Source organism: Zonotrichia leucophrys, unplaced genomic scaffold, assembly GCF_028769735.1.
Source record: "Zonotrichia leucophrys gambelii isolate GWCS_2022_RI unplaced genomic scaffold, RI_Zleu_2.0 Scaffold_312_61709, whole genome shotgun sequence".
Lineage (NCBI taxonomy): Eukaryota > Metazoa > Chordata > Aves > Passeriformes > Passerellidae > Zonotrichia > Zonotrichia leucophrys.
Genome location: NW_026992517.1, coordinates 23,932 through 36,770, shown reverse-complemented (window position 1 = coordinate 36,770; position 12,839 = coordinate 23,932). Strand labels below are relative to the sequence as shown.

Genomic DNA, 12,839 nt, shown 5'->3' with positions numbered 1-12,839 from the left:
GGTTGGGATTGGGTCTGGGGCTAGGTGAGTGTGGGATTGGGATGGGATTAAATACAGAACTGGGAGTGTGTCTCAACATGGAGTGAGATTGAGACCAGGATCAGGGTCAGGTTTGGGACTGAGCCCACCCAGAGAAGGACAGGGGGATGTCACTGCAGGATTTCCCTGGCATCGTCCCAGCCCTCCTCAGGCACCTCCAAACATGGGGGGCAGCTGGGTGCTCCAAGATCCAGGTGCTCCCACCCTGCCCCTCAATACCAGGTGAGCATTCCCTGAGGGCAGCCCTGACTGTGACCCTTGGGGCTCTGGGATCAGCCCTCACATCCCTGTGGGAGCAGCTGCAGACAGGATGAGAGATTTTCTCCCCTCTCTTTCCTGTGGAAGGGTGAAGCCCAGCTGCCCTTTTCTTCTGGTGCCTCCTCCTCTCCTCAGCTGAGGATGTCAAACTCCCCAGGAGCAGGAATATCCCCATTCCCTGTTTGCTTGTGGCTGCAGCCTGGAACATTGACTGAGAACAAAGAACTTTCTGACAGCCCTGCTGAATGACACTGGGAGGAGGTTTGTGAGAAAATGAAGAAATTGTATTTTGATAGGAAATAAAAGGTGCAAAGTCATTACTTTCTGGCCCATTCATTTTCAGTCAGTTCTGGTCTGTTTTCAGAGTGCCACCTTCTCAGCTGATTGTGTTTGTGTCTTCATTTCTCTCCTGCCTTTCTTTGCCTGCTTTGCTTCTCTGTCTCAGTGTCTCCCTTGACCCAGGGCAGCTCCCACCAAAGACCCTGCCCTGATTTAATTCCCAATCCACGAGCTACAACAACCATGGATGAAGTTATGAAGGCTGGCAGTGAAATGTCACTGTAAGATCTTGCTCCACTTGGCTTTTGGCTCCTTCTTGAGAGCTTTGCCTTCAAGGGCAGGATCATCTTTTCCTGGCTGGGAACTGCCATTCCAGCCCCTGAGAGTGGGTGCCGTGGATCCCAGAGGGACATTCCCGAGGCTCCCAGGGCGCTGCTCCTGCCGTGCCTCCCAAGGGGCTGTGCAGGGCCAGGGGACAAGGTCCAGCAGCTCTGTTGGTTCTGCAGTGCCACAACAGCCCCTGGTTCCATGAGTTTCCCTACTGCCAACAGCAGTTCCTTTGTTCCAATGATGCCCTGCTGTGTCACCATGGATATTTGGTGCCATGAAGTTCTTCAGTGGCACAATGGCCTCTCTCACTCCATGAGCTTCCAAAGTGTCACAATGGACTCCTTGGATGGGCAATGTCACCATGGACCATTGGCTCCATGCAGCCCCGCTGGGTCACCATGGACTCCTTGGTTCCATGAGGTTCTGGGGGTGTCTCCATGGTCTCCTTGGATCCACAGTCTCACAATGGACCACTGGATCCATTTGACCCTGCTGTGTCACCATGGCCCCTTGGTTCCATGGGACCCCAGTATCACAACTGGCTCCTTGCTTCCACATCGCTCCCTCAGTGTCAATATGGCCCCTTTGTTCCATGAGGAACACAAATGTTGTGTAGAAACATTGAGCAAATCCTGCTGAACACACAGCTGGGAACATCTGTTTGCATTCAAGAGAGAGGTTAAAGGTGAGGATGGCACCAGCAGCTTCCATCTGCAACAGAGATCCAGGGAAAGGACAGGGACAGAGAATTCAGCTGGGAGACTCAGAGAATTCTGCTTCCAGAGATCATTTCTGCTCACACTGTCCTTTGGACAAAGGTGACACCATTCCACTCCTGAGTGGGGTTTGTTGTTCAGGAAACCTGCTCCGGCTTTTCCATTCTTTCCTTCCCAACAGGAAAACTTCTCCTGGGCCTATGTGCAGGCAGAGCCCTGAGGAGAGAAGTGGGACATGGTGCAATGGGCTGGGACATGGAGCTGCAGAGCTCAGGGGACAAGGTTCTGCTGCAGGGCACAGGGATGTCAGTGCCAGGTGGGCCATGTCAGACATGGTGAGGCTGGGGGTGAGGAGCAGCTTGTCCAAACAGGGTCAGCCCTCAAGGGGCTCATTCTTCTCTGTGCCCAGACCTCCTAAGGAGACATTCAGCATCAAGGTTACCTGGGGAATGCTTCTGTCAGCTCTTCTCTGATCTGGAAAATAAAAATACTCACATGATTAATAAAAATGTCATGAGGTGCACTTTGAAATCTTTCTCCTTAACAGAACAACAAACTGGCTCCCATCAACTGCACAAGCCCTGGAAACTTGAAGACCACTGAAGGAAGGGAAAGAGCCCCTGAGGGCTTTCTCTATTTTATTGAGCCCCACAGCAGTTTAGGGGCTGAATCCAGGACCCTCGGGTGCTGAGAGAAGGCTGAAGAAACTGCTCAAGGAGTCGGAAGCAAAACTCCAAGTCCCTTGGAGCAGCACTGGGCTTCACTGAGGGCAGGGAGTGCCAAAGGCTGCCCAGGGCCTGCTGAGAGCAGATCCTTGAGGCCAGGATTGCAGGCAGCCAAAGGCTCTGAGCAGGGAACTGCAATGCTGAGCAAGGCCTGGGCTGGCTGGGGGAACAGAAAGGCCAAGCTCTGAGCCCAGCCTGGGACAGCAGGGCCTGTCCCTCACGGGTGGCTTGGGGCTGTTTGTGGGGCAGTGGGATGTGAGGGGCAGCAAGGACAAATGTCATAAACCTGTGTGACACTGCAGATCCTCATGGAACCAATGGGCCAGTGGGACACTGTGGGGCCTCATGGAAACAAGAGGCCACTGTGAGCCTGCAGGGCTGGAACTCCCCAGAACACTGAAATGCTGGGGGTAACGAAAGGTTCCTTCCCTTGAGTTTGGTGCACAGGAGAAACACCAACCAGATATTCTCAACATGGCCAGATGCAAAGAATATTCTTGCTAGGAAGGGACTTAAAATGATCATCAAGTCCAGCTCTTAAGTGAATGGCCCACACAGCGATTGAACTCACAGCCTTGGTGATATCAGCACCATGCTCTAACCAACTGTACTAAGAAATCAAAATTACACCAAATTTTACTGGCAAAATACAGACAGTCAAGTAACTTTGGCAAAAGGTTTAATACAACACCCACTTCAACATGAAATCCTTATCGCACCATTAACTTAGCCATTTAACGTTAAAACCTTTAACCCTTAAGATGTTACCCAAAAATGTTCCAGGTAAGTAGGATTAGAAGGATAAGAAATAAATAAGAGAAAGACAGTGTTGTCACATTATGTCACAGTACAAGCTGGTTTGTACTGCACAATTAATTCATCTATAAATAAAAAACCCAGCCGGTTCCATAAAACCAACCCCTGCATTGACTGACAGGGGTCAGTCAACCTCAACTAATTACAGAACCTCAACTAATTACATTGCATCCTAAGCTGCAGACATCTCACTGGTCAGACATCTCACTGGTCCAGGGGCTGGGCCGTGTAAAAGATCAGACCAATGGGCTATCCAGACTGGGTTTTTCATACCTCTCTATAAATACGAGCTGGAGGAATAAATACTCTCTGTTGCCACATGGACATTGGGTGAGTGGTTCACTTTGTTGCCAACCCACTCTGCTCCACAATCACAAGACAGACAGTCTATAGAAAGACATGCACATACGTACCAACTTCTCATGCAACCATGGGTCAGCTGCGAGAATGCAGGTCCAAGGACACCATGGTGACACTATGGAACCTCAAGGAACCATGGCTCAATTGTGACAATGCAGGCCCAGGGACACCACGGTGACACTACAGAACCTCATGGAGCCAACGGGGCCATGGTGTCCAGGTTTAGAGCAAATTTGGGGAAGAATCCCCCAAAGGAGCTCCGGTGGGAAAAGCAGATCCAATTGGCCCCTCCCCCCAACTGGTCTGGGAGAAAAAAAATACCTCCTTGGAGAAAGGTGGAAAAAAACCTGTTTATTAAACAATAAGACCAAAACAATATCAAAACAATGAGACCCCTTGCCACTCTAAAAGAGATGACAAACTGAGAAAACCCCCCGGGTTCAAGCAGCAGCTCATTCAGTCTCTGATCAGTCCCTCAGTGCTGGAATTGTCGCAGGCCAGGCCTGGCCCGGTGGGCCACAGCTGCAGCTGCCGGTGCTCTCCTGGGTGTTCAGTCCAGAGCAGTTTCAAGAGATCCAAATAAAAGGAAAAAAACAGTCCAGGGAACTTTTTTACCTCAGCTAGCTAACACTAACTAAAAAGCAAAAGAAGAGCTCTGCCCCGCTGTCCGTCCGCAGACAACACAGTCAGGAGCAGGAATGTGGAGGATTGAGTGCAGTGTCTGAAAACAAACTGCACGCTTCTTCTCTCCCCCCCTTCACTCTCTGGAACACTCTTAAAGGTACAAAAACTTATTATTATTCAACATAAACAGAATGAGACGACTGGGGATAAAAGCATCATATAGTCAACCCAGGACACATAGTGACACTGTGGAGCCCCATGGAACTGAGGAATCCATTGTGACTGATAGGCAAGATGTCTTTACAGACAATTTGATGGGTGAATGTAGGGGTGTTAACATCCTTGAATTGGGTCTTAATGTTTCTACTAACTTCAAGCAACAGGTTTATTACAGAGCCAAGATGGCTTGGCTTCTGAAACAGGCGAGGGGGTTAGCAATGGCTTGAGTAAATGAACTTTGGGTTAAAATGACGAGTTCAAGAGGGGAATATGGGGTTGGGGATTCAGGAAGGCTGTACCTTCCTCGTACCTCAACCAATAGGGAATAGAAGAGGGCAACACGCAGCCAGGAGCTTAGGATAAAAAGAGGCTACACCCTCTGAAACCTCAAAAGAGAAAACCCTGTGGGCATGTGCCCTGGTGGATTCTCTCCCTTTATTCCATTAAAGTTGAAGGACTCTTCTCTCTCCTTTATGGACACTGGCTTTTCATAGTGTGATTTTCCATACATGACACTCTGGAACATTACAGAACCAAGAAGCCATTGTGACACATCAAGGCCCTGTTGGAACAGAAAAACCATTGCTGACAGTACAGAACTCATGGGAAGGTGCCATTGGAACAATGCAGATCCAAGGACCCCATGATGACACTATGGAACCTCATGGAATCAGAGAGACCATTGTGACACTCTGGTACCTCACAGAATCAGGGGGACCATTACAAAATTCAGGACCCCTGTGGAACCAAAGGTCAAGGATGAAGCTGTGGGGCCCGTAGAACCAAGGAGCCATTGGGACACAGCGTGGCCGCATGGAGCCGAGGGGCCATGGTGACATTGCAAGGCCTCAGGGAAGCATGGGGCTATTGTGACACTACAGAAGAAAGGAGAACACTGTGACACTCCAGGGCCTCATGGAACCAAGGAGACCATTGTGACACTGTGGGACTCCATGGAACAAAGGCGACAGGGAACAGGTGTGGCTGGTTTGGCCACCCAGAGGCTGCTGGACAGGTCTGGCTGACCTTGGCATGTCAAGGCTGCTTCTCCTCTGCCCCTGAAGCACTGGGACTCTGGGCTTTCCTTCCTATGGGAGAGAACTGTCCTTCCCCTCCAGGAGCTCATGGCCAAAACTGGGATTCCTCCCCCAAATTTTCTTATATGCAAAGATTGTTCCCAGATGAAATCTGCCAGGAGAGACACATCTGGCTGCCTTGGCCACCCAGGGGCCACCTGTCATCTGCCTTTGAAACACTGGGACCATGTGCTTTTCTTTCTTATGGGAAAAAAACATCTGTTGCAGTGTGTTTTAAACTTCCGGGTCCCTTACCCAGGTGTGCCAAAACCCTTCTCCCCCCCCCGCCCCCTTCCAGGCTGTCAATCAGTTTTTACATTCCAGCAAGGCGTCATGTGGTTGGCCAAGTTCAAAGGATGCCCCTCAGGCCCAGAGGTCATTGGTCTGTCTAGGTCTCAGCCTCCCCTGAGACCCCGCCCCTCTCACGTGGTTGGTGGCTCACCTGTCCCCTCCCCTCCCCTGCCCCGGGAGCTTAAAAAGGTAATCAGACCATGCGGCCGGGATTCTGTTGGAGCTGTTCCTAAGATTCAGACCTCTGTAACCATGGAATAAACCTCTGGATATAACCCTCCAGCAGAATCCATCGCCTTTTTCTCTTCACCATCACCTGAAGCTTTCCTCCTGAGGTAAACGGAGTTCCTAACAAGCCTGGACTTGTTTAGTGCCCACCTGCAACCACCAGCAAGCTAAAGGTGTCTCTGGGGTGAAACACCACAGCTGCCACCTTTGGCCTAGCAGCAAGGGTCAGACTGGCCCAGCCACAATCTAACTGGTAATATTGGGATTCATATTCCAATAACCATCCATCTCGACCAAGTGCCCATGGCCAAAACTGAGAATCTGCCTCCAGAATTCCCCATATCCAAGGATAGCTCCCAGACAAAAGCTGCCAGGACTTACAAGTCTGGCTGGCCTTGGCTTCCTGAGGGCTGGCAATCATCTTCCTCTGAAACACTGGGGCTTTGTGCTTTCCTTCCTAATGAAAAGGACTTGTGTTCCTGTCCAGGAACCCATAGCCAAAACTGAGATTCCACCTCCAAAATGCCCTATGTCCAAGGAGAGTCCCTAGATGAAAGGTGCCAGGACAGACAGGTCTGGCTGCGTTGGCCTAAGGGAGGCCACCTGTCATCTTCTTCAAAAACACTTAGACTTGTCAATTTTCTTTCCTATTGGTAAAAACCATCCATCCTGACCCGGTGCCCATGGCCAAACCTGGAATTCTACCTCCAAAACTCTGTACATCCAAGGATTGCTCCCAAATGAAAGACAAACAGGTCTAGCTGCCCTTGCCACTTGGGAGCTGTCCCTCACCTGCCTCAAAACACTGTGGCTCAATGCTTTCCTTCCTATGGAAAAGAACCATCCTTCTTCTCAAGGAGCCCAAAGTCAAAATTGAGATTTCTCCTCTGAAATTCCAAATATCCAAGGGCTCCTCCATGACAAAAGCTGCCATAACAATCAGGTCTGGCTGGCTTGGGAGCCAGGACAGGAGCCATCTGTCTCCTCTTCTGCCTTTGAAACACTTGGGCTCCATGCTTTCCTTCCTATGAAAAAGAACTGTCATTCTTACCTACAATGAAATGGCCAAAATTGGGATTCCACCTCCCAAATTCCCTGTATCCAAGGGTTGCTTTCATACAAAAGCAACTAGAACAGAGAGGTCTGGCTGACTTAGGCCTCTGATGGCCACCTTTCGTTGGCCTCTCAAATATCGGTGTTCCCTGCTTTCCTTCCTATGTAAAAGAACCATCCTTCTCCTCCAGGTGTCCATGTCTGAAATTGGGATTCCACCTCCAAAATTCTGTATATCCAAGGGTTGATCCCATGTAAATCTGTCAGTACCATCAAGTCTGGCTGGCCTTGGCCTCTGGTGGCTGCCCCTGCAATACTGGGGCTGGGTTCTTTCCTTGGGAAAGAAGGAAGATCCCTGGGACACTGTGGGGACCTCATGAAACCAAGGGGATCATTGTGGCACCACTGGAGCCCATGGAACCAAGGGGATCATTGTGGCACCACTGGAGCCCATGGAACCAAGGGGATCATTGTGGCACCACTGGAGCCCATGGAACCAAGGGGCCATGGTGACCCAGCGGGGCTTCATGGAACCCAGAGACCATTATGACTCTGTGGGGCCTGATGGAACCATGGAGACCATTGCGACCCTTCAGGGCCTGGTGTCACCAAAGGGGCATTATGACACCTCAGGTCCTCATGGAAGCAAGGGACCATTGGGACACTGTGGGGCCCCATTGAACCGAGGGAACAGGGAGCAGGTCTGGCTGCAAGTACTGAGCCCAGCTGGGGTCACGGAACCATCTGCAGGCCCCGGGTGAGATATGAACTCTTTCAGTGCTTCCATCCTCCCTCGAGTGAGAGAAAAGGACAAAGTGCAGGCACATAGAGGAGCAACATGAAGACACCGAGGGCAGCGAAGAGGAAGTTGAGTCCCAGATCGGAGGCATGAGGAGATGTTTATGATCTTGGGGCTGAAATCCTCTTGTAAAGCTATATAGAAGGATGTAACTGATACATCAGACTCTCTTTTTCCCTGTATCACATTGAAAAGTACGAGGAAATTACTTGTTCAGCACAAGACTCCATGCTAAAGTAGCAAATGTCAAAGTAGCTGTGATCCCATGAGAAGTTTGAACATTGAAAAAGGGAAGTGTGATGAGATCCTGTGCCTTTACAGGGAGAAGAAAAAGATGTCCTCAGAGATGAAGATGATTTTAGAAATAGATGAGGAGAACCTTTGCTCTTACACAGCTCATCTTTTAACTAATACCCCATAAGTTGACATGGCCCATAAACACAACTGTAAAAGAGATTTGAAAAACTGGGAGGGATGTCACAATTGCAGATTTTTCTGGGCAGTTGCTATTCATGGAAATTGAGAGCGACAAGAGAAGTGTCTCTTCTGGAGAAGTCTCCATAGCATGAAAGAGAGACTCCTCTCTGTCCTAGGGTGACATTATGATGTTTGTATCCCCATTCAACTGTTCTGTGCCTTTAAGACCGGCTCTGAAGAGTGGAAGTTTTGTTTGGGTTTCTCTTATCAGGGACACAGAGAGAGTGTACATTGGGCTGTTTTTTCTCTTCTTACTTAGCTTGCTGCTTGGCTGGCTCGCTTTTCTGCTCTTGCTTCTCCTTCTGCTCTGCTTTCGCCTCTGCTTATTAGTTAGTTCAGCTTAACAGTCCACATTCCTTCCTGGACAGTTTCTTCTCTCCTGTTTCTGTGACCATCTCGAAACTGCTCCGGCCTGGGACCCGGGAACACCGAAGGTTCGGCTGCAGCAGTTGCCCCAGCGCCAGAGGGACTGAGAACAGAGCAACCACCCCCGAAAGAGACTTTCTGATTTAGCCATCTTTCTCAAAGCGGTGTCATCTGGTATTGTTCATTTTGTGTGCTGGGGGGTGCTGTGTCTGTCAAATAAACAGGTTCTTTCCACCTCTCTCCGAGGAATTTTTTCCCTGCTGCAGGGAGGGGCCGTGTGGGTTTTGCTTTCTGGAGGGGCCCTCCTTTGCAGATTCTTTAACAAATCTGCCCTAAACCAGAACACTCTCCTTAAGTGAACTCAAGAAAGACTATTCTAGTTGGGGTAAACTGACTGAAAATTCTAGGTTTGTCTCTTTATATTGTCAGTAGGAAAGAAAAGGTTGTAGGGAGAGGAGAAGTCTTCTGAAAGTTGTAGTCTTATCACTCTTTCTTTTAGTTGCTACTAATGAACTTTTCCTTATACCCTCTGAAAGTTTTGAGCCTGCTTTGCTGTTCTCCTAATCTTATCACACAGGAGGAAATGAGTAAGTATATTCTAGTGAGTGCACTGGTATTTAGCCAACACTGAACCCACAACAATAAATGCTGCATTCTCCAAGAAATCTCAAATTGGTGAACCAAAACCACTACAGAAATATTTCTGATGAACTGCACTAGAGCAGAGGAATATCAAGGCAGAGCCATGGTTTGTCAGGACTTGCTTGATCCTAATAACCCCTATGGTGCATTTGGAGCTGAGCCGTGGAATCTCAGGGCCTGAGAGGAGATTGCACAAACCTTTCCAGGAGTCAAAGTAAGAAGAAAACCCCCAAGTGTCTCAAATCATGAATGCGTCCCACTGAGGTCCATCCCCAACACAGGCTCCTCATGAACTCCTTGGAGGAGAGAAGTGGAGGCCAGGATGGCACAAAAACTTCTCAGAGATTCAGTGTGGAAAGGAAAATCCAGAGTACCTTAAAAATCTTGAGTATCTCAAAGTATTATTGAGCCCCACTAAATGTCAGTACAAAGCTCTCAAGGGACTCGTTAAAGCAGATAATTGGGGCCATGATTGCACAAACCTCTCACAGAGTCTGTATCAAAAGGGAAACACCAAGTACCTTAAAATAACTGAAGTACCTTGAAGCATTAATGAGCCCCACTGAGTGTTGTTACTGACAAAGCCTCTCCAGGGACTAATTACAGCAGATAATTGGAGGCCATGATTGCACAAACCTCTCAGAGACTCAAAGGCAAAAGTCAAACCCAAAGTCCTTTCAAAAACTCTGTGAGCACTAAGGAGCCTCCAGGGCCATGGCTGAGCAACGCTCCCAAGGGACTCCTTCCAGCAGATCCTTGAGGCCACTGGGATGTGGGCTAGGGGGGGATGCTGAGGGCAGGACAAGGGGCTGACAGTGCCCAGCCTGGCTGGGGCTGTGCCAGAAGGCCCCAGGGCCTCAGGACAAGGTGTCTCCTCACAGCCCTTGGTGGCACAGACCCCGCTGTGCCCCAGGGCACCAAGACTTGACTTCTCTTTGTCCCCACCTGTCATCACTGCCTCCAGTTCTCTGCTCTGCCTGGGGCCTGGGGACACTTTCTCAGATGTGTCCCTCAGTGGGACCCATTAAAAGTCCAAGAAAGTTTGGAGTTGGATTCTGCCTTGGAGTTCTGCAGAGGTTTATTCAGCTGCCTCTCAGGGACTGATGTTCAGGGCCTGAGCACAAAGCCCCCGAGGCTCATTAAAGTCTTTGTGCTGTGTCTGTGCTGCTGAGGTGGGCTGGGCTCCTGGCACAGAGGCAGCTCCTGGTAACCAAGAAGAGCTTCAAAAGCACATTTCTCTTGATGAGCAGCTCTTCTGCCAGCCCAGCAGGGCTGGGGCACTGCCTGCAGCCAGCCTGGGCACAGCACAGAGGCACAGAGAGCTTCAATCAGTCAGGGCTGGGAAGGTGCTGAGAAGTGCCTGGGGCAGAATCACTGCCAGTCCTTGGCACAGGAACCTCTGGCTGCAGGACAATGCAGCTGCAGCTCCTGGAGTGATCTCCTAAAGCTGGAACATCCCAATGCCTGCAGACCCTGTGAGTACATTCTCTGATTTTCTCTTTTGCAGAGCAGCCAGGGGTGCCCAGGGCTGTCGTGCAGAGCAGGGTCCTGCAGCCCAGGGCGCTGTGCTGGGGCAGGGACTCTGCTGCCTGCCAGGGACAGCTCTCAGCCAGCCCTGGCAGCTGCTCCCAGTCCGGGGGGGACAAGATTTGGGTGGGAGGAGACACCTGGTGAAGCTTGGAATTTTTCTACTTGTGTAGGGAGGATGCTGCATTGTTCAGAATTGATCCTGCAAGATATTTAACTGCAGAACATTTCCAAGTACATTATACGGGTAACACAGCAAGGCAGGGGCTGCATAAAAGAGGAATTCCTGTTTTTTTAACGTACTGCTCTCCGTTGCCTAGATGGGAAATTGCCCATAGATCTTAATCGCTCAATTCAGGCTGAGAAAAAAAACCTTTTTTTCAGATCTGAATAAACCATGCAGTGACAGAAATCAGCACAGAACCCCTCACAGGCGCCATCAGTGGCGATTTTCCAGCCTCCTCAGGGTTGCTCTGACTTTGCAATCAGACCCTACAGAGCCAGAGCTGCCCCTGGGCAGTGCCAGAGCTGGGAGGGGTCTGCAGGGCAGAGCTGAGCCCCCAGGGCTGGGCTGGGCTCTGGCAGCACTGGCAGGGCCCAGCCCTGGGCACAGGGAAGCAGCTGCTGGCAGGGACAGCTCCAGGCAGCAGAGCCCTGGGCAGGCAGTGGGGGGAAAGTGCCCCCAGGCTGTGCTGGGATATTTAAAGTCCTCTCCAAACCCAATGATTCCATGGATAATTTTTATACAGATCTGTGTGCCAAGGCACTGTCAATGTCCAACAGCAGCTCCATCAGCCACTTCCTGCTGCTGGCATTGGCAGACACGCGGCAGCTGCAGCTCCTGCACTTCTGCCTCTTGCTGGGCATCTCCCTGGCTGCCCTCCTGGGCAACGGCCTCATCATCAGCGCCGTAGCCTGCGGCCACCACCTGCACACGCCCATGTTCTTCTTCCTGCTCAACCTGGCCCTCAGCGACCTGGGCTCCATCTGCACCACTGTCCCCAAAGCCATGCACAATTCCCTCTGGGACACCAGGACCATCTCCAACACTGGATGTGCTGCCCAAGTCTTTTTCTTTCTGTTCTTCATTGGAGCTGCGTACTATCTCTTGACCATGATGTGCTACGACCGCTACGTGTCCATCTGCAAACCCCTGCACTACGGGACCCTCCTGGGCAGCAGAGCTTGTGCCCACATGGCAGCAGCTGCCTGGGCCAGTGCCTTTCTCAATGCTCTCATTCACACGGCCAGTACATTTTCCCTGCCCCTGTGCCATGGCAATGCCCTGGGCCAGTTCTTCTGTGAAATCCCACAGATCCTAAAGCTCTCCTGCTCTAAATCCTACCTCAGGGAACTTGGGTTTCTTGCTGTTACTGCCTGTTCATCATTTGGTTGTTTTGTGTTCATTGTTTTCTCTTATGTGCAGATCTTCAGGGCTGTGCTGAGGATCCCCTCTGAGCAGGGACGGCACAAAGCCTTTTCCACCTGCCTCCCTCACCTGTCTGTTCTCACCCTGTTCATTAGCACTATCATGTTTGCTCACCTGAAGCCCCCCTCCATGTCCTCCCCATCCCTGGATCTGGCCCTGTCAGTTCTGTACTCGGTGGTGCCTCCAGCCCTGAACCCCCTCATCTACAGCCTGAGGAACCAGGAGCTCAAGGCTGCAGTGTGGATACTGATGACTGGATGCTTTCAGAAACATTAAACTGCTGGCAAATGTCTTGAAATCACTTGTAATAAAAGTCACCTTTCATACTTCTTGTTTGTTTAGTTGTGGGTGTTTTCTTTTATTTTACCGTTTTCATATTGTCCACACAGAAAAGACATTGTTTGTGCCATTTCTCATAATGTTTCTCTCCACCTTCCCTACAGTCACAGACTGTGTCAATGAGAGTCTGTTTTCCTTGAGGCTTTACAGAAACTAAAGGATCTACCCGCAGAGTTTTCACCAGAGATGCCCGACTGTTTCCTATTTTGGAGCCGCAGCAGCAATGTCTGTGTGCAGAGCTCGGGC

General features: G+C 50.4%; 1 protein-coding gene across 1 annotated transcript; it reads left to right on the top strand.

The window, feature by feature from the left end:
* Window positions 1-11,597: 11,597 nt before the first annotated feature.
* On the top strand, window positions 11,598-12,530 carry LOC135441499 (olfactory receptor 14J1-like). Its single transcript, XM_064701054.1, has one exon. The coding sequence runs from the start codon at window positions 11,598-11,600 to the stop codon at window positions 12,528-12,530; it is 933 nt and encodes a 310-aa protein (XP_064557124.1).
* The last annotated feature ends 309 nt before the right edge of the window (window positions 12,531-12,839 follow it).

Coding starts and splice junctions, on each gene's coding strand:
- LOC135441499 (XM_064701054.1), top strand. CDS start 11,598: ATGTCCAACAGCAGCTCCATCAGCCACTTCCTGCTGCTGGCATTGGCA.